The following is a 25,218-nucleotide window of genomic DNA, read 5'->3' on the forward strand; positions in this document are numbered from 1 at the left end:
CTTTCTAGGACCACCATGCTGACCCTTGAGGGTATCCACTGGAGGTGTGTTTCCTAAAGTAAGTATAAATAGAAACTTCTTCAGAAAGGCTCTGTCAGCTCAGTAGACACTCCTAGGGAGAAAAAGAGGGGATAAGGGCTGGGAGAGGAGGACATAATTATAAAATGAAATGGGAACCAGGGGTGGGGTGGATAAACTGTTTGATATATGGATCCTCCTTTTTGCAGGAATAACCCCCAATCAGCCTGAAGGTGACTTCTTCCAAGGGAGAGATCAAATCAGCAATTGGCAAGAAGCAGTGCTACTCTACTGATGCTTCAAATTGTTTCCACTTACTAAAGATTTCAATGCCGAACACAAATTCCAGCTCCCTGGAGAGTTCTTGTGTGGAAAAAAAAAATTATGTCACTGCAGGAGTAACTCCTCTACAGCCACCCAGATGGGGTGCTTTGAGAAAACGCCTTTTGTAAGCTTCCCACAGCTCTGTGCCTCAGTGAGTCACAACCAATAATGCCCTCCCCCAATAAAGCAGCAGGGTACCAAGAAGGCTAATTCTTCCCTACTCCTTTTTTTTCCTATATATATTTTTGTGCACTGATCAGTAAACTACCATTTTGCCATCACTAGACCTATTAGTATCTACATAGCTATAAAATAGTGTTCCAGCATAGGCCTTAGTAAGTTCTTCCAGGATTCAACCTGTACTGCCTTGCTGCCTAAGCAGTTCCCTCTTCTTCTCCCCCTCAGTGAAGTCAGAAAACAGCATTCATTCTTTCATTGTCCCAGGTATTGTGGAACGCATCGAGGATATAGTGTATTTGACCTTATGAGAGTACAGCTCAGTGAGGAAGATAAGCGTTAAACAAGTTATCATATAAAATATTTCATTACAATGGGGCTAAGTATGACAGAACATCAGATGTCCAGAAGAAACTGTCCAATGGGACCTGACTGAGTGAGGGTGAGTAAAACTTTCACAAGGGGCTGGGGATGTGGCTCAAGCGGTAGCGCGCTCGCCTGGCATGCATGCAGCCCGGGTTCGATCCTCAGCACCACATACAAAGATGTTGTGTCCGCCAAGAACTAAAAAATAAATATTAAAAAAATTCTCTCTCTTTTTAAAAGAAAAAAAAAAAACTTTCACAAGCAAGGCACCATTCAAGCTGAAATCCGAAGGATGAGCAGCAGAGGAGGCGAAGGGGAGAGAGCACCCAAGGAGGTAGAGGAGCCTATGCAGGAATGCTGAAAGCAGGAGGGGCCCAGGTTCCTAAACCAATAGAAGGAAGAACAGAGAATCAGGGGACAGGGGCAGTGGGAGGTCTCAAGATGACAATGAGGCAGGGCTTCATCTTAAATATGACGTCATCTTCAACACTGAGGACTTAGTCCTAAGACAATAGGAAGCCAGTAAATGCGATTCTGAAGAGCAATATACTCAGGGTTTCGTTGTTGTTATTGGAGAAACATCACTCAGCACTAAGGGAAAATCTAGTTCCTCAAGGCACAAGTCATCAAGTAACCCTGTACCTCTCTCCCCCTTCGACCCACCTGTACATACTGTACATTCTATTTTCTAAGTAGATCTTGACTTTTGGTTGTTTGCATTACCACTGAAATTATCCTAATCCAAGCTGCTCTCGTTTCTTCCTTGATCTACCAAATAGCTTCTGATTAGCCTCCCTGCTTCCATTTGCCCCCGTAGTTAACCCTGTAGTGCAGGAAGTTCTATCAGATAGCCCTCCTGCAGAAGCTCGGAATGCTTCCAGTTCACAATGTTTCACTCCACCTAGGCTTCTGAGATGCCCAAAGGAAACTGTCAATCAACTGGTCAATCAACCAACACCAAGAATTTCTATATTCTGAGCCCCAATAAGGCCTTGAAGTTGAGGTTGAAGACGATATGAAAAAAAGAAGGAATAATAATCTTTGTTGTTCAGATAGCCATCAATCTAAATGAAACAGATGAAGGATACATGCCATGGAGAAAGAGTACGATGGTTTATTTTATTTGTCACTTGATTAAGCCACAAGGTGCCCACGTACTTGGTTAAACATTATTTAAGGGGTGTACTACAAAGGTATTTCTAGTAACATTTGAATCAGAAGACAGAATAAAGCAGATTTCTCTCCCCAATATCGGTGGGCCTCACCCAATCCTTTCAAAGCCTAAATAGAATAAAAGGTCAAGAAAATATTTTTTTAAAGAGAGAGAGAGAAAATTTATTAATATTTTTTAGTTTTTCGGTGGACACAACATCTTTGTATGTGGTGCTGAGGATCGAACCCAGGTCACATGCATGCCAGCCGAGTGCGCTACCACGTGAGCCACATCCCCAGCCCAAGAAAATATTCTTTCCTCTGTGTGGCTGGGACACAGACTTTCTCTAGAAGACAAACTTCAGACAGACTGAAACTTATACCAGCTCTCCTGAGTCTGGTTTCTCAGCTTCCATAATCGTTTATTAATTCTGTATACTAAATTTTGTCTTACACATATGTGCACACACTCCTTATTGGTTCTGTGTCTTGGGAGAACGCTGAATAATTCTGAGGATGTGGGGGACACATCCTTGCTTGCGAAACTTTTACTCATCTTCTTCATTCAGTCAGTGTAATCACATTGTGAATTCACTGCTATCAAATCAGATGGGGAGACTATAGTCAGATCTAATTAGGTACCAAGAGGGCATTCAATCTTTATTTGGATTTTGGCAAAAGAAAGGGAAACAGAAGCTTAAAAAAAAAAATCAAGAAGTTGTGTGCGTTTAGAAGGCCAGTTTGTTTTTTGGCAAAGGAAAACATTTTCTTCTGAACTATTCAAGGAGGAGGGTAGTAGAGGAAGATTCTGAACAGTGAAAGAAGACCTGAAAAAAAACAAAACAAAAAAACCCAAAAAACTCCAACTTGGGAGCAATTAATTGTACAGTGATATATTGAGAATAACTCAGATAAACAATGTGCATAAAAAACAGGATCCTGATCCTGTAACTCAAGGAGGACACCATCTAAAAAGCTATCAATTCCCAACAGACTCCTAAGAGAAAAGATAGGTGAGAAAATTTCTATAAAATAGGTTCTAAATAAATTTGTAAACTGAACACCACATTTGCAGCATGTAAGGCAAATATCTCACTAAACATGCATATAAAAATTTCTCTGCGCCTCCTCAACACCTGAACCATGGACAGAAGTTTAAATAAGGAATATACATGAGAGTCCTGGGGTACACTCTCAATGCTTCATCCAGTGAACAAGTGTATTTGTTGTCTTGACTTAGTTTTAATCAAAATTAAACAGCCATAGGTTACATACTACAGTTTGGTTATTGCTTCAATGTTTTAGGATTTTTTAAAAAATGCAGTAATAACTATGACTCAAAGGCCACAGAACCCCGTTTAACATTACATTCAAGGTGAAAGTTAGACCCTTCATGAGACACAGAAACACGGCTTCAGACAGGACTGAAAAGATTTAAATATGCTCATGCATATTTAAATTCCTTCAAGTGTGTTTTCAGTAGGTACTTTGGATTAGTCTTCATTGAAATAACTGTCCATTTGTACTCTAACTATATAGAAACATACTCAAGCGTACTCTGTTTTGGTGTGTGTGTGTGTGTGTGTGTGTGTGTGTGTGTGTGTGTGTGTGTTTAATCTACTGCTTTAGTTGTATGTACTGGGGGGAATTTATCCATGAGAATCTTTTTTTTTCCCATAAATGTCTTCTGTTTTATAATCTGTCACAAAGATTGATACTAGCTTATTTTTTTAGCTACTTTTTTTCATGGCTAGTAGAATATTGCTGCATATTTAGAAGGAGTGATTTCCTATAAGATTCTAATACATCCTGTACCACACTTACAAGATAAAGTGTGTGCTCATTTTTTAAAAAAATCACTTAAAATGTGTGTGTGAAGTTCTTAATTTTCCCAATAATTTTCCCACAGAATTGGAGTGTATATTAAAACTTTAGCTTTCTTTTTTATTTTTTTAAAAGAGGGGTGGAGGGTGGCACTTCTATCTACAGTACCTATCAGTTTAAAAATAATCATACCACTTAGTATTGGCAAGGGTTTCCCACACAGTGTTTGGAGGATATTAAATTGATATATTTTGTCTATAGGGTGGATACTAGTTGATATGCAGGATGCAAAACCTAAAAGATGAGAAGACTTTACCCAGGCAATTTTACCTATGAGAATTTACCTTGGTTATGATATTCACATCAATTAAATTGGCAGTTGAAAATAATGTAATTATATGATTAATAAGAGAAAATAAGTAAATTATGGCATATCCATATTAGAACTCTTGTAGCCATTAAAAGGGATTGTTAGAAATACATTCAGCAATTTGGAAAAGTGGTCCCAATACAACAATATCTCTGGATTATTTTCTTTAAATGTTACCTGTGCATACACAGAAAAAAGTGAGTGTTAACATAATGATTGTTCAAGAGATATTTTTCTCTTTTCTTGTCTGAATTTTATAATTTTTATATAACAAAACACGTATGGCTAAAATCAGCATATTACAGTGATACAGCCACATCAATGTTTATAGTAGCTCAATTCACAATAGCTAGACTATGGAACCAACCTAGGTGGTTGGTTAAATGAATTTTAAAAATGTGGTAAATACACACAATAGAGTATTACTGTACCTTAAAGAAGAATGAAATTTGCCAGTAAACAGATATAGCTGGAGGATATTATGCTAAGTGAAATAAGCCAATCCCAAAAAAAACAACAGCAGAATGTTTTCTCTGATGTGTAGAAGCTAATTCACAATGGGGGGAAGATAGGGAATAATAGAGTTACTTCAGATTGGGTAGAGGGGAGTGAATGGAGGGCAAGGAGATATGGGGGTAGAATAGTAGAATGAATCATACATTATTATCCTATGTACACATATGACTATACGACCTGTGTGATTCTACATCATGTACAACCAGAAAAAATGAGAAATCATACTCCATTATATATGATGTATCAAAGTGCATTCTATTGTCATTTATAACTAATTAAAACAACAATTTAAAAATAATCATGTATGGCTTTAATAGTTACAATAGTCATCCATTGTATTCATTTGTTCACTTAAATAATGGCTACAGAAGCTTCTCCTCTAGTTGTGGTGCCTCTAGACACATGGACTTTGAACCAATCTGGTAGGTTCAGCACATGCTAGGGCAAACCTGATGACCACTGTCCCTCCTAAACCTCTTCTTCTAACTCAGCTGTCCCCAACAAACAAGAACCCTGCTCACCAAACTGTCCCGAATGCAGGGCTTCTCCACCAGCCTCTGGACTCCATTCTCCACAGTGATTCCCAGCCAGTTGAGTGCTGCCCAGCACCAGAGGTAGTCATAACCACCATGCCAGAAGCTCACAAATGCAAACGTGATTGCAGTGGAAAAGAGCATCCACAACAGGCCATGCTGGGACCCACCCAGTGGAATGTAAACGTACCTAGAGAAAGAAAATGCGGTGAGAAGCCATGACGGGGGACATACCTGCAACATTTCCTGCTCCTGGGCTTACCTCTCCCTGGCCACTCACCGTACTCAGACCCTTTGCTACTTCCCAAAGGCCACAGACCACTCCAAATTCTCCGTCACGCAAGGAATTGGCCAAAAACCCAAACCTGTAGGGCTTTAGGTTAAATGAACACAGAGGCTCAAGAGCTCTCATTACCAGAGCAATGTAGCACTTACAAGAGGCAGGGAGAGAAGTAATGAGTTCACTTCTGAAAGGGATGCCCCAACCCTGGAAACCCAATCTCAGAATGGCAATTAAGCTGCTGGCTACATCGGGGCACCAACCTTCAAACAGGAAAGTACTCTGTAGCCCAAACTATTTAAGTTCAATTGCTAAAACCAGGCCCCTAAATGACAGGACCTGAGTGCAGAAGAGGGGTGGCAAAGGCCGTTTCCTTAGTTTTCCAGGAAAGCTGCCCAGAAGCCATAGTGAGTTTGCAAATAGAAAGAAAAGCTCTGTGCTTACAAGGCAGCCAAATCACCACCCAAACACAGAACCATCCTCCAGTTATGGTCTCCACTGCTAAAAGAGCTGCAAGGAGAGGGGCAGAACTACATTCTTTCATCAGGACCTTGCTGCTTGGGAGGGACAAAGCTCACACCTTGGGTTTTAGAACCAAGGGGAGCTAGGAGCATGCCCTAGCATGCAACAGCCTTTTAAAGAACCCATAGGCCTTTATTGATTTCTGGTTAGTGCTTCTTTGTCCCACCTTCCTCCAGGAAGGAAAAAGAAGTCACCACTCTCATTCTACACAGTGTATTCCAAGAACATCACTAGATATTTCATGTACACTTTTTGATTCTTCAAAGCGCCATATGGTTTACACTACTGTCCCAGCATCTCGAAGAGGTCAGCATTTGTCCTGTTTATGTGTTACTGTATTTTTTGAAACAAACCTTAGTTTGAAAATCATTTTTAATAGAATCATTTACAAACAGGCAAGTCAAAAAAATAAATGAAAACAAATTAACTCATAAATAAATATGCCAAAAAATTACATGATTATAGTTTTTTTTACTTAAGACAAATTTTAACTGGTACATGAAGACAAAAAATGTACATATTAATAGGGTACTGTGTGTTTAATATGTTATACTAGCTATTCAAACTTTTATCATTTATTTATGATGAAAACTTTCAAACTCTTATTCTAGCTTTTTTTAAAAAAGTGCATGCACACTATTAACTATTGCTGCCTACTATGCAATAGCACCAGAATGTCTTGCTCCTATATGTGATTATAATTATTCATAAATGTCTTCCTTCACAAAGACTATCTCCTTGGCTAAACTTCAGTGAAGCTCTGATAAAACCCTCCAGACCTTGACCATGGTGTCCATATTTTGGGGGCATCATCCAGTTGCAGCAAGAATCCTGCTCAGTCTAGAGAAGACCCCTGACCTTTGATGATATCTGATCACCCTCACCTGCTTTCAGCAAGATTTTTTTTTTTTTAAACCCAGGATGCTTAGTCACTGAGCCACATCCTCAGCCATTTTTTATATTTTATTTAGAGATAGGGCCTTGATAAGTTTCTGAGGCTAGCTTTGAACGTCACAATCCTACGGTTTCAGCTTTTTGAGTCACTGGGATTAGAGGTGTGTGCCACCGTGCCCGGCTCAACAAGAATCTTGTTACGTCTGTTTAACCAGAATCCCCCTCTAATCCAACATCTCCTCTTACCATTCTTTCATCTGAAGACCCCCACTCTGCTTGTTGGCTATATCTCATTTGTCCAAGTTATATTCAGAATTGAATATAACACTGAAGTCTCTTTTTGCCCTGATTTAATAGTTCTTCATAAAATTTGTTTTTATAGAAGCCAAGCATGGTGACACATGCCTATAATCCCAGTGAGTCAGGACGCTGAGGATGATCACAAGTCTGAGGCCACAATGACCAATTCGATGTGGCTGAGTAGTAAAGCACCCCCTGGGTTGAATTCCTTGTATGGGGGACAGGAGGAGAGAAAGGGAAAGTGCGTTGAAGGAAACAGTCATTATGGATAGGTATGGTGGTACACACCTGTAAGTCCCAGCCACTTGAGAGGCTGAGGTAGGAGGATCCCCAAGTTCAAACTCAGCCTTAGCAAACTTGGGAGACCCCGTTTCAAAGTTAAAAAGTCAAAAGGGATAAAAGATACAGCTCAGTGGTAGAGCACCCCTGGGCTCACTCTTCAGTAATCCTACCCCCCAAATTTTTGTTTTTACCACTTTAAAGCACTGTCTAGCTCTGATTTTCCCTTAAATGCCCTTTACTCTCAAACATACTCTAATTTAGAGAATAATCATATGTTCACCTTAGAAAATCCCATTTTATAAATAAGAAAACTGAGGTTGTGCGTTAATTTGTCCCTGATACACAGCTGGGAAGGGGAAGAACCAAAATATAAATCTGCATCTATGGCACCAAAGTTAATGCTTTCTGACATACTTAAAGGTTAATTCTCAAAGCCCTCTTTCATAGTAGTTGGAAATGATTAAGCCCAAAGGAGAAAGTAGTCATTTCTGAAATAAGCAGAGAAAATACTTCCTCTCATACAAAACCAAGACCATCTTCACGACCAACTCAGCAAACACACACCCAGCACTCTTTACATTAAGGAATCATACTTCTGCAGTACTGTAGTTATTTAGGCCTTCCGGGCATTTTTGGCTTTAGGAGACAGAGACAAAAGATGTTGCTCCTGCCATGAGGACAGGTACACCTGGCTATGGTTTAAGACTATGGAAGAGAAGGGGGCAGATGAAGCAGAATGGCCAAGTCACCACTTAACTCAGGCTTAGAGGATGAGATTCTTTCTCTAGGCAAAGGGGGATGTTGTACCAAGGACACACAAGAGTCGTGGGGGGCATTTGCTCAAAAAGCCCTGGAAAGCTCGGGGCACAGGTCTTAGTTGGTGTTCTGCTGACCCCTAGAGGCTGAGTGGTTATTGGTGTGGAACACTCAGCAATGGCAAAACATGGGCTACAAATCCCAGGCTGCCTCCTACCTGCACCAAGGTAAGTGCTGCCCTGCACTTCCCACAGTGTTGGTAACAGCCGGTACACAGTAATTATGACTAAGTGACCACCTTCAAAAGTATGAGGAATGACTGTAGTTTAAGGAAATTTCGCAAATACTGATTTACAAAACAATTAATCTAATACTCCCCTCCCCCAACACACCTGTTTTCACAGAGATTTTTATAGTGTGTAAAAATGAGCTGTACTGTGTATGTCCAAAACCCCTGGATTGAATCAAACCCTCTTTTGCTCCATACGGATAGCACTCAACAGCTGATTCAACTCCAAAAGGGACATGTTTTTCCAGCTTGTGATGAGGACGCATCTAACCCCATGATCACATGCACAACTAATTTAGGCGTCTCCTGGAACCATAGCTCTGTTACTTTGCCTTCAAAATGACAGCTGACAAAAATCTCTGAGAATGCTTTATTCCAGAAATTCATATATGGCAGATCTCCAAGGACATGAGGCTGCTTGTTCCAAACCGTAAGAGGGTATCCTTTCCAGACTGGAAGATAAAATCTCCTCTTCCCTCTTATTTTCTAGAGGGCAGTGCACCAGTGTGGTAAGGGGGGAGTGAACGGGTGAGTTTTACAAATTCTATCACTCTTGTGTCTGTTCTGTGATTAATAAAATCAGAAACATGTCTCTGTTTTTGAAAAGCAATCATGAGACCCCACTTACTGAGATGTGCTGCTCAGTGAAATTGATTTCCCACTGGAAGAAGGCAATCAGAACCACCCTCTCAGCAAAAGCAAAAATAAAAGATTTTTTTCTTGCCAGAGATTATGTGAGTCTGAGTCTGCCCAAGGCCTCTCCCTGCCTGGCCAATTTCATATGGTCACTAATGCAGAGAATGTCGCTTGAGGAGGTGAGCATCCATCTACAGCCACCTTAATCAAAAACCATCTCATGAAATCAATGCTACATAGCAAACCCCCAACTGAGGAGACTGAATTGATATAAAATATGAATAGTACGGATAATACCCATCTTTCACTGAGTGCACATGATCTGGGTTCTTTATATATTCTGTTTCAAATCATTAATACAACCTGCAAGGAAATAATAACTTTTTTTTAAACACACAGGAGATATAAAATCTGAACCTAGAATGTTCTACTGCGCTATTTATCACAAAGGGAGCATTTCTTTGGATACAATAAAAGGAACATTTATCCCTATCTTCAAATAGGTTTCCACAGAAACATTTACTAGTCTTGACTGAAAAAAAAAAAATGTCCTTTCTAGGGAAGAAGTCTTGCTCAGAAAAATAAAGCTTGTTATTTATTAAAGGAATTGGACCAGTGACCTGTTAGCTACTATTCAGTGCCAGAAGGTCAGAAGTAAAACTTCCATTGCTGAACCGACTTAATAGTTGTCTTGATCCCACAGAGATGACACCTGCTATCATGGCATCTTGCAAACATCTGGGTCAGAAGTGGGACATAAGAAGTTGGTTGGGGGGAGCTGCTGAGTGGATATACATGAAGACAATCTCCACCTCCCTCACATCCACAATGCAAAACAACTCAAGAACATGCCCTGAGCATGGGAGATGGGCAGTGGGAATCCACATGGTAAAATCCTTTACCAAGGCCTACAAAATAGTTCCATGTCTTTCCATGTTATCTCTGAACCCATTTCTCCATACTAACCCCAAGGCTCCATCAAGGTAAGAAGATGAAGCACCCAAGATACTCATGAACTTGGCTTTCACTGTGCCATGGACTGAGCCCAGGTGAGCTTGCAGGTCTCCAGTGTCCCATGTCCAAGGACTTATTGCTTGGCCAAGTTGGGCAGGCAGTTGTTGCCATCCTACTCAAGCTCTGCCTTATCTTTCCATCTGTATTTCCTTTATTCTCAATTTAGCTCTCTCAGCAAATCCTAAATCCTAAACAGAAGGAACTTTCTCATTCCCATGTTTTCAGTCATTCCATTTTTACATTTAGAATTCATTCCTCTGCCCCAATTTCTCACTTGTATTTAGTCTATAAAATCCAGTCAACTGTCCACCTTCTCCAGGAAGCAATTTCGATTTTTCCAACTTATTGTTCACCAAAAGTCATCTTTTCCATTATGGCTGTCGATTTAAATTATAAGATTTATGTGATGTGATGTGCCTGTATTATCCAGCTGCTTATCAACAGCATACCTAAAAACATAATTGCCACATATTGTTCAGAGTTTTCATTCATTTTTAAACTTGTGATTGTCACAGTTGTCACAGGCCCATTATGACCAATTAGAAACTAAGAGATGACGACAAGGTCCTGCACTAGTTACTGGAAGAGACTCTGGAAGACACCTATCTCCACAGAGTACAGACATTTGAAGTACCCTGAGGTCTTTCCATACCCTGAAATCCTACTTATGCTACTAAAGTCAAAAGCATGTATTTCCAAACCTCTAGAACTAATCCAACCCCAAGAAATATATTACTAAGAATGAAAGTACTAGCTCTTTCATAATCAGAGTCTTTGGTAGCCAGGAAGGACAAGACTAGTGGCTGTGTTACACTGGTGGCAAGGTGACCTGGCTGTGGCCACTCGTGGACTGAAAGATCCCTTGAGAGTTGGCTGTGTTCTCCTAAACCCAGTTCTCATAGGTAGTGGTTCCTTGACCCAATCCTGGCTCTGGATTTTGGCCTCAGCCCAAATTTTAGTGTTCTTTAGCCAATGATGGCCCAGTCACTTCTCCATCCTACAGGTACTGGATAAAGTGTTGGTTTATTCCTCACATCAAAGAAACTAAAGATCTACTTGTAAGAAGTTTTCTAAGAAGATGCACTCAGAAAATATAATTTACTTTTAGTATCTTTCTGTCCGGTATGGATCATAATGGGATTTTAATAAGAAAAAAAGCAGCAGTTGGTTAATGGGTAACCATAGACTATTCTCTCCAGAAGGCTACAAGGGGTCTACTTTCAAGGCAGAGGGAATATTTTGAGCTGGGCTAATTCTCAATTCATTTACTGAGAGATGTTGGGTGTAAGTTTCATACTTAAGTCTAAAAAGTTAACTATTAAGAACTCTATGTCCTATTTGGCGATAGAACATTGGGGAATTTATGTAATGTATGTTAAACTACAGCTATATTTAGTCTATACTTCAACATCTACATTTCATGTGCATTTAAAAATTTGAATATTTATCTTTAAAAAGTAATCCTCCTCACTCCCCACAGCTCAGAGGGTTGAAGTACCATACTGATGAACCCAGGTATGCAGCATACATTCTAGAGAAAGACTCAACCCCACTTTCATAGTCCAAAGCCTAGCTCCCCAAAACTCTTTCTCACTGCAGGAGGCTGAAAGAATATGAATGGCTCTGCCCAGTCATGCTCGCCTCCAGAACCCAGGCCCATGTTAGGCTCAGGTCTGCCAACAAGCTATAAAGCACAGGCCAAGGAGGGTGATGCTTCGATGCTAGAAGATGCGGACTTGGTCCTGCTCTGCCAATTACCAATTTCTGTAATGCTGAGCATGTCAATTGAGCTTGCTCTGCTTCAGGGCACACACTGAGTATGAACTGGGAGTACTCACACCTTCTCCGATATGAATTGCTGGGAAGACCAGACAAGACAGTGTATGTATGAGGACTCTGATTTTGTTTTCTTTTTTAATTGAGGCAAGAATACTTAGCATGAGATCCAACTACTAAACAAACTTTAAAGTGCACAAAGTAGTATTAACAGTCACAATGATATAGAGCAGATCTCTAGAATTTCTTCATCTTGCATAAATGAAATTTTGTACCTGTTAATTAGAAACATTCCCTTTCCCTCACCTCACAACCCCCAGCAACCACCATTCTCTTCTTTCCTTCTATGAATTAGACTATTTTCGATTGCTCATATAAATGGAATCATGCAGTATTTGTCCCTCTGTGGCTGGCTTATTTCACTTAGCATAATGTTCTCCAAGTTGTTGCAATGGCAGGATTTCCTGCATACCAATGAAAGCCTACAAACTGGGGCTGGGGATATAGCTCAGTTGGCAGAGTGCTTGCCTCACATGCACAAGGCCCTGGGTTCAATCCCCAGCACCACCAAAAAAAAAAAAAGCCTACAAACTTACTACTCATGGACTAGCAGCAACATACATGCACTCAAGAAAAATCTTGTTGAAAGTTCTTATCATGAGGTTAGGCTCAGATCCGCCCCAACAACCAGCAAACCCACTCTGGAGCCCAGGGCCCGGCACAGATCTACCCCTGCCACCCATGCAGGAACTCAGGCCCAGGTTAGACTCAGGTTAGGCCCAGGTCTGCCCCTCCTATCAGCAGACCCACACTAGAGCTCAGGCACTGGCCCAGGACCACCCCAGCTGATCCGCCAACCTACACCAGATCCAGACCCAGGCCTAGAACTGCCTACACTGACCTGTGTGGGAGCCCAGACCCTGGTTAGGTCTACCCCACTGACCGGCAGACCCATGCTGGAGCCCAGGCCCAGGGTAGGCCCAGGTCTGCCCCCTTTTCCTACCCACTTGGGAGCCCAGGCCTAACCAACCTCCATCTTGGGATACTGCAGCCATCACCATAGCCTTCCCCACACAGTAGCCTCCATCTTGTGACAACAGACAGGGCCTAAAAGCAGCTACATCTCCAAACAGGCATCCCAAAGCCAGTGTGAGGCCCACCCTTTCAACCCCATCTGTGAAAGAATCTATCCTGGGACACCCCCACTGCTATCTCGAGTTATCTGTTGCCACCACCACCTTTAGTTGCAGTCTCATCCATTGTGGAACATAGGCCGGGTCCAAAACTAAAGTAAGGTACAGATAATCTGCACGGTTACTACAAGATTATAGGGTAGAAACTATAATACCTCAGATCCACACTGCAAGAAAGGAAGACACATAGCAACATGAAAAAACAAGGGCAGAACGTTCCCCAAACAAACCAGGACACTACAATAACAGAACCCATGAATAGTGCAGTTGATGAAACGTCAAGAGGAATTCAGAATATGCATAATTAAAATGATCTGTGAATCAAAGTATGACCTAAATGAGCAAATACAGACAAAAATTGATCACTCCAACAAAGAGATAAGATAGCAAACACAGGCAACCATTGATCACACCAACAAAAAGATAAGGGAGCAAATACAGGTAGCAAAAGATTACTTCAATAAGGAGAGATTCTAAAAAACAAAAACAATCAGAAATCCTTGACATAGAGGAAACAATAAACTAAATAAAAAAACTCAATAGAGAACATCACCAACAGACTAGATCACTTGGAAGACAGAACGTAAGATAATGAAAACAAAGTATACAATCTGGAAAATAAAGTTAACCACACAGTGAGGATGGTAAGAAACATGAACAGAACATCCAAGAATTGTGGGACATCATCAAAAGACCAAATCTAAGAGTTATTGGGGGAAGGCACAGAGTTTCAAACTAACGGAATGCACAATCTCTTCAATGAGATAATATCACAAAAATTTCCCAAAGAATGAATTGGAAAATCAAATACAAGAGGCTTACAGGACACCAAATGTACAAAATTCCAACAGATCTACACCAAGGCACATTATAATGAGCATGCCTAGTATACAGAATAAGGATAGAATCTTAAAGGCTGCAAGAGAGAGGGATCAGATCACAATATAGGGGGAGACCAATTCATATCTCAGCATATTTTTCAACCCAGACACTCCAAGACAGGAGATCCTGGAACAACATATACCAAACTCTGAAAGAAAATGAATGCCAACCAAGAATCTCATATCCAAAGAATGATATGAGATACTAGCCTGCATTTTATCTGACCATAATGGAATGGAATTAGAATCAATGATAAAATTAAAAAGAGAAGCTACTCCCACACCTGGAGACTAAACAATACGCTATCGAATGACACATAGATAACAGAAGACATAAGGGAGGAAATTAAAAAATATCCTTAGAGGTGAATGAGAACTCTGATACAACTTATCAAAATCTCTGGGACACTATGAAGGCAGTGCTAGGAGGAAAGTTCATTGCATGGAGTTCATACATTAAAAGAAGAAAAAGTCAACAAATGAACAACCTAAAATTGCATCTCAAAGCCCTAGAAAAACAAGAACAAACACCAAAAGTAGTAGAAAACAGGAAATAATTAAAATCAGGGTGGAAATCAATGAAATTAAAACTAAAGAAATTCAAAAAAAGTAATTAAAAGCTGGTTCTTTGAAAAAATAAAATTGACAAACCCTTAGCCACCCTAAAGGAGAGAGTAAACTCAAATTACTAAAATTTGTGATGAAAAAAGGAAATATCACGACAGACTATTTAAATACAGAAGATAATTAAACTATTTTGAAAACTTATACTCCAGTAAAATAGAAAACCACAAAGACACAAATTTCTAGAGGCATATGATCAAATCAATCTGAGTCAAGACGACATACACAATGTAAACACATCAATTTTAAGCAAGGAAATTGAAGACACCATCAAAAGCCTACCAACCAAGAAAAAGCTGGGACCAGAAAGATTCATTGCTGAGTCCTACAACACTTGCAAAGAAGAACAAATACCAATACTCCTCAAAATATTCCATGAAATACAAAAGAAGGAACCCTTCCAAACTCATTCTACAAAGCTAGTATCATCCCGATTCCAAAACCAGGCAGAGACACATTTAAGGAAAGAAAATTTCAGAACAATATCCCTGATGAACATAGATGTAAAAATTCTCAATAAAATTCTGGCAAATCACATTCAAAAACATTTAAAAAAATAGTGCACCATGATCAAGTGGGGTTCATTCCAGGGATGCAAGTTTGGTTCAATAAATATAATTCATCACACCAGTAGACTTAAAGATCAGAATGACGTAATTATATCAATTGATGCAGAGAAAGCATTTGACAAAATACAGCATGCTTTCAAGTTCAAAACACTAGAAAAACTAGGAATAGTAGGAACATCAGCATTGTTAAAGCTATCTATGCTAAACCCAAGGCCAACATCATTCTAAATGGAGAAAAATTGGAAGTATTCTCTAAAAATTGAAACACAGGGATATACCTCTTTTATTCAACATAGTCCTTGAAACTAGACAGAGAAATTAGATGAAAGAAATTAGAGGGATACAAATAAGAACTCAAATTATTATTTGCTGATGACATGAGAATCCAAAAAACCCTACCAGAAAACTTCTAGAATTAATGAATTCAGCAAAATAGCAGGATATAAAATAAATACCCATAAATCAAATACATTTCTAGTGATGAATCCTCTGAAAGAGAAATTAGGAAAACTACCCTATTCACAACAGCCTCAAAAAAAAAAAAATGGGAATCAACAAAGAGGTGAAAGACATCTGAAGTGAAAACTACAGAACACTAAAGAAAGAAATTGAAGAATACCTTAGAAGATGGAAAGATCTCCCATGCTCTTGGATAGGCAAAATTAATATTGTCAAAATAGCCATACTACCCAAAGTGCTATACCAATTCAATGTGATTCCAATTAAAATCCCATTGTAATTCCTTATAGAAATAGAAAAAAACAATCATGAAATTCATTTGGAAAAATAAGAGACCCAGAATAGCCAAAGCAATCCTTAGCAAGAAGAGTGAAGCAGAAGGCATCACAATACCAGATCTTAAACTATACTATAAAGCCATAGTAACAAAATCAGCATGGTATTGGCACAAAAATAGACTTGTAGACCAATGGAACAGAATAGAAGACAGAGACAAACCCATATAAATACAGTTATCTCATACTAGACAAAGGCGTCAAAAACATACAGAGGAGAAAAGATAGCCTATTCAACAAACAGTGCTGGGAGAACTGGAAATCCATACACGGAAAAATGAAATTAAACCCCTCTTACCATGAAAAAAACCCAGTAGATCAAGGACCTAGGAATTATTTCAAAGACCATGCACCTAATAGGGGAAAAAGTATGCCCAAATCTCATGTCAGATTAGGGCCCAACTTCCTTAACAAGACTCCTAAAGCACAAGAAATAAAATCAAGAATTAATAAATGGGATGGACTCAAACTAAAATGCTTCTCAGCAAAAGAAACAATCAGTGAAGTGAAGAGAGAGCCTACAGCTTGGGAGCAAATTTTTTGCCACATGCACAGATAGAGCACTAATCTTTAGGATATATAAAGAACTCAAAAAACTAAACACCAAAAAACAAACAACCCAATCAATAAATGGGCTAAGGAGCTGAACAGACACTTCTCAGAAGATATACATTCGATCAAGAAATATATGAAAAAATGTTCAACATCTCTAGCAATTAGAGAAATGCAAATCAAAACTAAGATTCCATCTCACACTAGTCAGAATGGCAGTTATCAAGAATACAAAATAACAAGTGTTAGTGAGGATGTGGGGGGGAAAGGCACTCATATATTGCTGGTGGGACTGCAAACTGGTGCAACCAATCTGGAAAGCAATATGGAGATTCCTTAGAAAACTTGGAATGGAACCACCATTTGACCCAGCTATCCCACTCTTCAGTCTATAACCAAACGACTTAAAATCAGCATACTATAGTAACGCAGCCACATCAATGTTCATAGCAGCTCAATTCACAATTGCTAAACTGTGGAACCAACCTAGGTGCCCTTCAATAGATGAATGGATAAAGAAACTGTGGTGTATATATACACAATTCAATATTACTCAGCATTAAAAGAGAATAAATCTACGGCATTTGCAGGTAAATGCATGGAGTTGAAGAATATCATAATAAGCAAAGTAAGCCAATTCCAAAAAAAACCAAAGGCCTGTTATGGGCCAGGCTATATAGGCAATGACCAAATAGACTCCATATCATGTAAGAAATGCTTTTCCCATGGGAAACCCCCATATTTGTACCCATTAATAGTTACCTAGCATAACATACTTGGCATCACAAAATAGCAATTCTTATACAATGTAATATTGTTCTCTTTGCTTTCCATTTTTCTTGGGCAATGTACCTTGTCAGAAATTGATTGTCTAGACTTAGTAACCATTCTCTAACGTGTACTCAACTAGGGTCATTTTGACCCACTTCCCTTCTTCTTGCTTGCTGCTATACCAACCTGGAAATTCCTGTGGGAAATACCCATTGCATTGCCTCTCTAACTGCCCAATCCAGCTTCTGTACCTGTTTTCTTATAGCTACGTCAACCCAGATGTAGTTTTTGCCTTTAAATATCCTAAAATGCTCAGGCTTGGGCTGTTCCTTGCAGAGACAGTTATGGGTCCTGCGGGGAGCAGTCGCCGGCTGGCTGGCTAAATAAAGACTTCAATTTGGACAAAACTGGAACTTGGTGTATTTTCTGAGTGACCTGCCCCACAACAGGCTGAATGTTCTCTCTGATAAGTGGATGCCGATTCATAACGAGGCAGGAGGGGGTAGAATGGAAAAATGGAAGAACTTTGGGCAAAGGAGAGGGAGGGGTGGGGAGGGTGCATGGGGGCAGGAAAAATGGTGGAATGAGATGGACACTATTATCCTAGGTACATGTATGACTGTACATATGGTGTGACGCTACATCGTGTACAACCAGACAAATGAAAATGGAATTGTGCTGCCATTGTGTACCATGAATCAAAATGCATTCTGCAGTCATATACCTAATTAACATAATTTTTTAAAAAAAGTTCTTATCACAAAAACAAAAGGAATATAAGGAAACTTTTGGAAGTGACAGATGTGCTTATTACTTTGATTATGGTGATAGTTTCATGAGTGTAAATACATCAAAAGTCAATTGAGTCACAATACGTGCAGTTTTAAAATATCAAACACACCTCATAAGGGTGCTTTAATGCCATTATGATGATTCGCATCCTTCTAACTTTCACAAGCCTTTGAAGACACCAAGAATTCTGGCCTGCTTGGCAGTTGCTTTTTTCTGAACACCATTAAGAAAAAGCCAGGTCACTGGTGTTACGTGGTCAAAGCTATGGATTCAACATCCACATAGACCTGTCAATGATTTGTAACACAGATGAGAGCAAACATCTGGAATTAAGCATTCATCTGGAATTCAGGATATATGGATCAGGGAAAAGGCAGCCTCTACCACACCCCCTGGTCCACCTGCAACACTGACATCCAACCACTGCCATCCTTCCAATTAGGTTCCCCTTACCTACCAAGTAAAAACAACACCTGACTACTGTGTGAGCAGGGTTTAAAGCATGTTTTTATACAGATTTCCTCATTCTGCAGCCACCAAATCACGCTCTGGAAAGTCACTGACTTGGTGATATATGATTCTTTATGTTATTATAATCTTCACACATTCAGACTCCAGAACACAATACAACACACAACACTCTAAAGATGTTATCTTCAAAACTAGCTCCCTGTCACAAATAGGGGCACGGGAAGGCCCTGGGGAGGATGAACACCAAAAAGGCGGCCATGCTATTTCCCTCCATGGGGTTTTTAACCCTCTCCTTCTGCTTGAGAGCACACTGAAGCTTCAGCCACCCCCAGGGCTCCCAGGCCCACATCTATTTGGGGCTATAAATAAACACCATATAAAACAAATCCTTTGGAGGCTTGAGCAAAGGAGACAGAGAGGGAGTTTATACTCTTTAGTGTTGTGGAGCTGGGTCTAATCACTAATAAAAAGGTCCTTGAAGACTCAGTTTAATAACCACCAAGATTTCCTGGCTGCCTGCCTGTCTTCCCACCTTCCTCCCAAGAGGATGCTAAAAGCACTTCTAAGCTTTCCTAGGCCAGATGAAAGGGGGCAGTGTATGGAAAGGCAGAGGGGCAAATCCGGATGTGTATATGATAAAGGGCTGTGCGACTTCCCCTGCAGTGAAAAGCGGGAAGGTGAAGGGAAAGACCCCATCCTTCCCACCCTTCACACATTCCCCAACCTTGGCTCCATCAACAGATCCTAAGTTTGGGGATTAACATTACAACCATTGGGCACATAGCTCCCCATGAGCAACTGTACTGTTTGTTTCTCCCAGATGTTCCTCTTCTATCTCTGCCTGTCACCCCATCCTACCTGGTGCCAACCCTGCTGGTCCTAATCTTCAAACTCATCCATCATAGCTGTTAGGAAAATATTCACTATAAAAGGAACTCATACAACTTGAGGGTTACTTTGCTGGTACAATGCCTTGGGGTCTCCAGGAGAAAGTATTCTGAAGACAAGTGATAAAGAAATGACCAACTCCTGAAGCATTTGATTCTCCATCTGGGTGTATGGTACAATGTCTCACAGCCATGCAGGATGGGGTCTCACAGAGGCAGGACCCACAGCCTTGGTAAGTGTAGACTATGTTCCCATGGCAACACACAAAGTTCAGGCAGTCAGTCAGGAAAAAAAAAATAGCAATTAACAGTTGAGGTATACAACTGGGAGGAAAAGAGGCAAATACATTTAAAAAAAAAGTTCTTTATCCTCAGGAAGGATCTACTCTGATAATGGTAGCCTAATCTTTACCTGCAAAGATGTCTTACTTACAATGGGGCTTCCTACTGCATATGCCCTAATTGTGTTAGTCAGCTTTCCATCATTGTGATCAAAATCCCTGATGGGCTCAAGGTTTCAGAGGCCCAATCCATGGTTAGCCAGCTCCATTGCTCTGGGTCTGAGGTAAGGCATGGTGGAAGGGAAGCAAAGAGAGTGCATGAGGCCCCAGGGACACACCCCTGGTGAGCTACTTCCTGTAGCCATCCCCCACCTGCTATAGTTATCACTCAGTCCATTCAATTATTAGTCCATCAAATGGATTAAACCACTGATTAGGTTACAAGTCTCAATCTACTCATTTTACTTTTTGCATTAACACAGGAGCTTTTGGGGGGATGCCTCATGTGCAAACCATAACATAAAACCCATCTACATGGCTTTCTCAAAAGTCATTATCCAACCGACTCCCCCTATACCACCAACTCCATTTTATATTCTCAAATCCAGTTACATAGCTTTACTGCTGTACAAATCTTGGCCTTGTGACCAGGCCCCCTACCCACCTTCAACCACAGAAGGCCCCTGCCATCTTTGTCACTATTTCATCTTTCTAAAGAAGTTCAAGATTCACTTCAAGAAAATTTCACCTGCTAATGTTGCCCTTTTGTTCTCCATCTCTTTAGGATTTGTGTATTTCAGCCTAAGTTATTTCTTTGGACTTTATGTGCCATGCTTTTAGTGCTTCTAAGGTGCCACATCAGGTCTCAGAACGAGAAGTAGTCCTCATATTACATCAAAATACAGAACAAAAAACTTTCTCTTTGCATTTCCCTCAGAGTCTAAGTTACACTCTGACTCCAGGGGTGCTCAGTAAATCCTGACCACCTTCGTCCTCCTCCTATTTTTCCTCATCATTCCCCCGATTCATTTTCCTTTTCTTTCTTCTTTTGACTACCACTCTCTGCAAACTAAAGATGACTCTCCAACTACAAACTGTGACCTTGTAAGTAAATATTGTTGTTCACGTCTACTGCTGCCAAGTTCTCCTTGAAAGTGCAGTGGAGTTTGGAGGTAATATTTAGAAAATCAGAACTAAATCTCAGACACCAACAGGAAGTGCCCTGAGCAAAGGGGACAGCTGGCAGAGACTGACAGGTGGGATGCCTGCCAATGCCTATGCCCTCATGGAAGCCACCAGAATTCCCAAAAGAAAAGATATTTTCTTTTGCAAGGTTAAGTATTTTTTAAATTAAAGTATTCAAGTGAGGATACTTAAGTTTTATGAACTGGACTTTAAAAGCCCCCAATTAAACCATCAGCATTAGATATGTGAGGGAGATTGCTCACAAGGTGAAGGGTATGGTTTGACCCATTGCTGAATCACTTGGGTTAACTTTCCTGGCAGACACCTTTTGCCATGCACATCACACCCAACCCCAGTGTATTCATTGGTCACAAGAGTAGTGCAGGGTCAGATCATTGCTGGAAATGAACAGAGACAACAAAAAAGTGCCTTAGAGCATGGAGTAATGATGAAAGTGAGAATGCCAAAGTTAGGGTCACAGATTTCAGAGACAGTCACTTGCTGAGCTTCAATTTACAACTGGAAACAATCAAAGGCTGGGAGAGAACTGAGAAACGAGGTCTCTATAAAGGTTTTAAAAGGTCTTGGAATATTTGTGACTTTAGCATAGGTGCTCTTGAAGGACTAAATAGGTGGGCTGTTTTGCTATTTCTTTATTAGAGAGGATCTGTCTTCCCTAATTGGTTTTGAGGACACAGAGCTCCTGAAACATTAACTTTTGCTCCAGGGTTCCCCATTTTCCCCACCCATCAGCTGTCATAAAGTTAACTCTGGTCTTTCTAAACATACTAAAAATGCTCAGAGAAGTGTGCAATCATGGGGAAGGGGGGATTTGAAGGAAACCCCCAGTGACTCATGACTCAAGGTGACAAATCCTCTACTAGCAAACATCCATTCTGTAATAATGTGCTTCGTCAGTTCAGACATTTGTATTCTGGACTTTGTTAAAGGGCACAGTGATAATGAAAATGCTCATCTGTGGTGGCCACAGATGTGGTTCAATGCCCAGAAAGGGAGGAAAGTCAGAGAATATGCCAGCAGATGTCATACGGGCACCAATCTGAAAACACTGCCAATCATGAATGTTTTCAGGAGAAAAGTAAGGAAAGATCTCAGGAGTTGAGGCTATTTTCAAAAAATAAAATAATAATACAAGTGAAATGGCTGCTGGTGATAATAATGAGGCCATTCCCTTCCTGGATTGAAATCAGCACTCTGATGAATCAGCTTTGACAGATCTGTTTCAACTCCCTCTCATTTATCATGATTATGATTCACACTCCCTATCAGGGACAATGCCTTTTTAAAAAAGCTGGGCAGTGGAAGAGAAAACTGATAATGCTTGAGGTTAGGCATGAATGACAATAAATCTGCAGTAGTATGACACACGTGTCAGTGCAACATTTACGGAAACAAAGCAAGAATATCTTCCCACACTCGGGAAACAATGGCCCGGTAAGCATTTTTCCCTGAATGCAATGAGTGCTGCCCGGATGATGCTACTTATTAAAAAAAAAAAAAATCCCATGGTAATTAAATAAACTCTTGAGTGCCCATTAGAGATTAATATTTTAAGAGATGGCATTTTAGACAGATGATCTAAGATGACATTATTTGTGTCACACAAGGCGGAGTCTTCTATAGATTAAAATGCCACCATTCATGCAATAAAATCATCAGTGATAGAACTCGATATTAACATGGTAATTCCTTCTGGGAAACAGCCACCACCCAAAGGCTGGGGAAAGAAGTGACCATACTATTGGCATTTCACTCTCAAGGATCCCTCTTAAGATGGGTCAAGAGGAGAAAAGTTTTATGGGTACAAAGTACTAAGCTTGACTTTTACCTTATCCCTAAAAAGGCAGGCAGAGGAATTGAGAGGTAATCTGTCACTCTCCCCAGCTTCAGTGGCTACAGAGAAGAAGCCAGGTCTTGAGTTTGCAGAAGCAACAGGGTCCCCATGAGAGAAATGCTGTTCCCAGGTCTTCCCTCCCACATTATGGTCCTGCCTTCTAAAACTATGGTGGGTGAAGCTGCACCTCTCAAAAGTAAAGCCATTTCTTGCAGGTCAAAAAGCCAATATATTCCCTCCAAGCACCTGCATGCCTTTGCAGTCATTTACCCAGACTATATCCACCAACATGAACATGGGGGCCAGTAACCAACTGAGCAGGCTGGCCCTCCAACACCACTGGCTTTCCTGAGAAGAAAGAAAGGGCCTGGAGGAGACGCAGTGTACCTGGTTTACATCCAAAGGCAAGGTGGGAGGATAGGAAGTATCTAAAAGAGTTCACCCTTTGCCTTAGGTGGCTCAGATCAGGCTGCTTATTTTGAGAGTTCAACAAGCAGAACTTTTGATTTCGTGGCCAAGGCTAGGAGATAGGTAGCCTCCTTCAAGAGCTCACCTAAAATGAGAGGCCTATGAGAGAAGGGTGGCTTCCCAGCAAAGAGTGGGGGTGTAGAGATGTAGACAGGTGCTTTAAACATCTATTCATCCTACAGCAGCGGGAAAACCATGCACAGGGATGATAGAAGGGACCAGACTGAGGGAAGCAAGCCACCTACTCTGAAGAGTTCAGCTGTGAGACCAACATTCACAGCACATCTGGTCAGCATGATGTTGGCAACTATTTCCTGCTTCATCACGATCACACCAAGACTCCAAAGCCTAGGTCTGGGCTTGAGAGCACTGCTCAGGGAGCCTCTCCTACAGGCTGGTGACTCCAGTCCATAGCTTCCTACCTCCTCAGCAAGGAATCGGCTGAGAGAATGGAAATCTCTATGCTATACTGAATGTCAAGGGTGACTCCCAACTCACACAGGTGAGCAGGTCTGCTTAGCTGATGCCCTTTCTGCTGCTCCCGCTATACACCACCAGGTGGTGGCTCTGTGGCTTGTCTTCTCCCTCGGTGTGACCACCCCTGGGCTGTGGCTGCTTCTGGCACAATTTCAGAGAGCTCAGTGTTCTCTCCAGCATGTCCTTTTCTCTCCAGCACACTGCACAATGCCACATCCATCACCACCCTTGAAGGAGACTCGTATCAAATCTCTATGGAGCCCAACAGGGCTGCACAGTTCCTGGGAGGACCCTTGTCTAAAATCATGGAAGAGAGACACCTCACCAGACCAGTCTGATCAGGGCAGGGCTTGGCAAAAGACCAGGCCTCTCCATGGCTCTGGATGAGCTCAGATACTCCCAGAGGGGAATGAATGCAGGCTAGAGGTCATTCTCCCTTCTGATAATACTCAAAGTAAAATGTCTCCCTTCAGTGCACAGGTTCCTAGGAACAAAATGTGTAAAACTCAAATGGTGGCTCTGAATTTTACCTGTATAACCTGTAAAACATCAATTGTACAGCAACTTGCCACCAGAATCAGGTCAAGTGACTCCCTGCTCCCAAATCATATGTGCATTTGTGTTTGTAAAAAGAATGTGCTTTGAAAAAAAATATGCTGAGTACCAGCTTGGCTAGCTATTGTGATTGACACAAGAATAATAAAGATGAATAGAAACATCCTGCGCTTGCCTACAGCAGACAGTCTCATGATAAGTTAAACATCTAAAGATACCATTTTTACACTTGTACATTGCTGGTGGGACTGCAAATTGGTGCAGCCAATTTGGAAAGCAGTATGGAGATTTCTTGGAAAGCTGGGAATGGAGCCACCATTTGACCCAGCTATTCCCCTTCTTGGTCTATTCCCTAAAGACCTAAAAAGAGCATGCTACAGGGACACTGCTACATCGATGTTCATAGCAGCACAATTCACAATAGCAAGACTGTGGAACCAACCTAGATGCCCTTCAATAGACGAATGGATAAAAAAAAATGTGGCATTTATACACAATGGAGTATTACTCTGCATTAAAAAATGACAAAAATGAGCTTCCAATCACTCCTGCAAGGTAGGCGGGCCTGCGACCCACCGGCAGAAGAGGAGCAGCAGCCTGCTGAGAGGCAGAGCTGCCCCCTCCCCCTGCGCCGGCAAGGTAGAGGGAACTGTGACCACTCACAGAGCAGGCCCAGCAGCCTGCTGAGGGGCAGAGCCGCCCCCCACCCCCCGCGCCTGCCAGGTAGGCGGAACTGTGACCACTGTCAGAAAAGGCCCAGTGGCCCCCGGCGGGACAGAGCTTCCAATCACTCCTGAAAGGTAGGCGGGCCTGCAACCCACCGGCAGAAGAGGA

The 25,218-nt window shown here is 41.1% G+C and overlaps 1 protein-coding gene across 3 annotated transcripts in view; it reads right to left on the reverse strand.

Moving 5' to 3' along the window:
* Positions 1–25,218, reverse strand: part of Hhat (hedgehog acyltransferase) — a 330,730-nt gene that overhangs the window by 79,871 nt on the left and 225,641 nt on the right. For all 3 annotated transcript variants that reach the window (XM_048809436.1, XM_048809435.1, XM_048809437.1), the window contains exon 10: positions 5,269–5,470. In XM_048809436.1, coding sequence (XP_048665393.1) covers positions 5,269–5,470 — 202 coding nt within the window. The remainder of the gene's footprint in view (positions 1–5,268; positions 5,471–25,218) is intronic.

This window comes from Marmota marmota, unplaced genomic scaffold, assembly GCF_001458135.2.
Source record: "Marmota marmota marmota unplaced genomic scaffold, marMar, whole genome shotgun sequence".
Taxonomy (NCBI): Eukaryota; Metazoa; Chordata; class Mammalia; order Rodentia; family Sciuridae; genus Marmota; species Marmota marmota.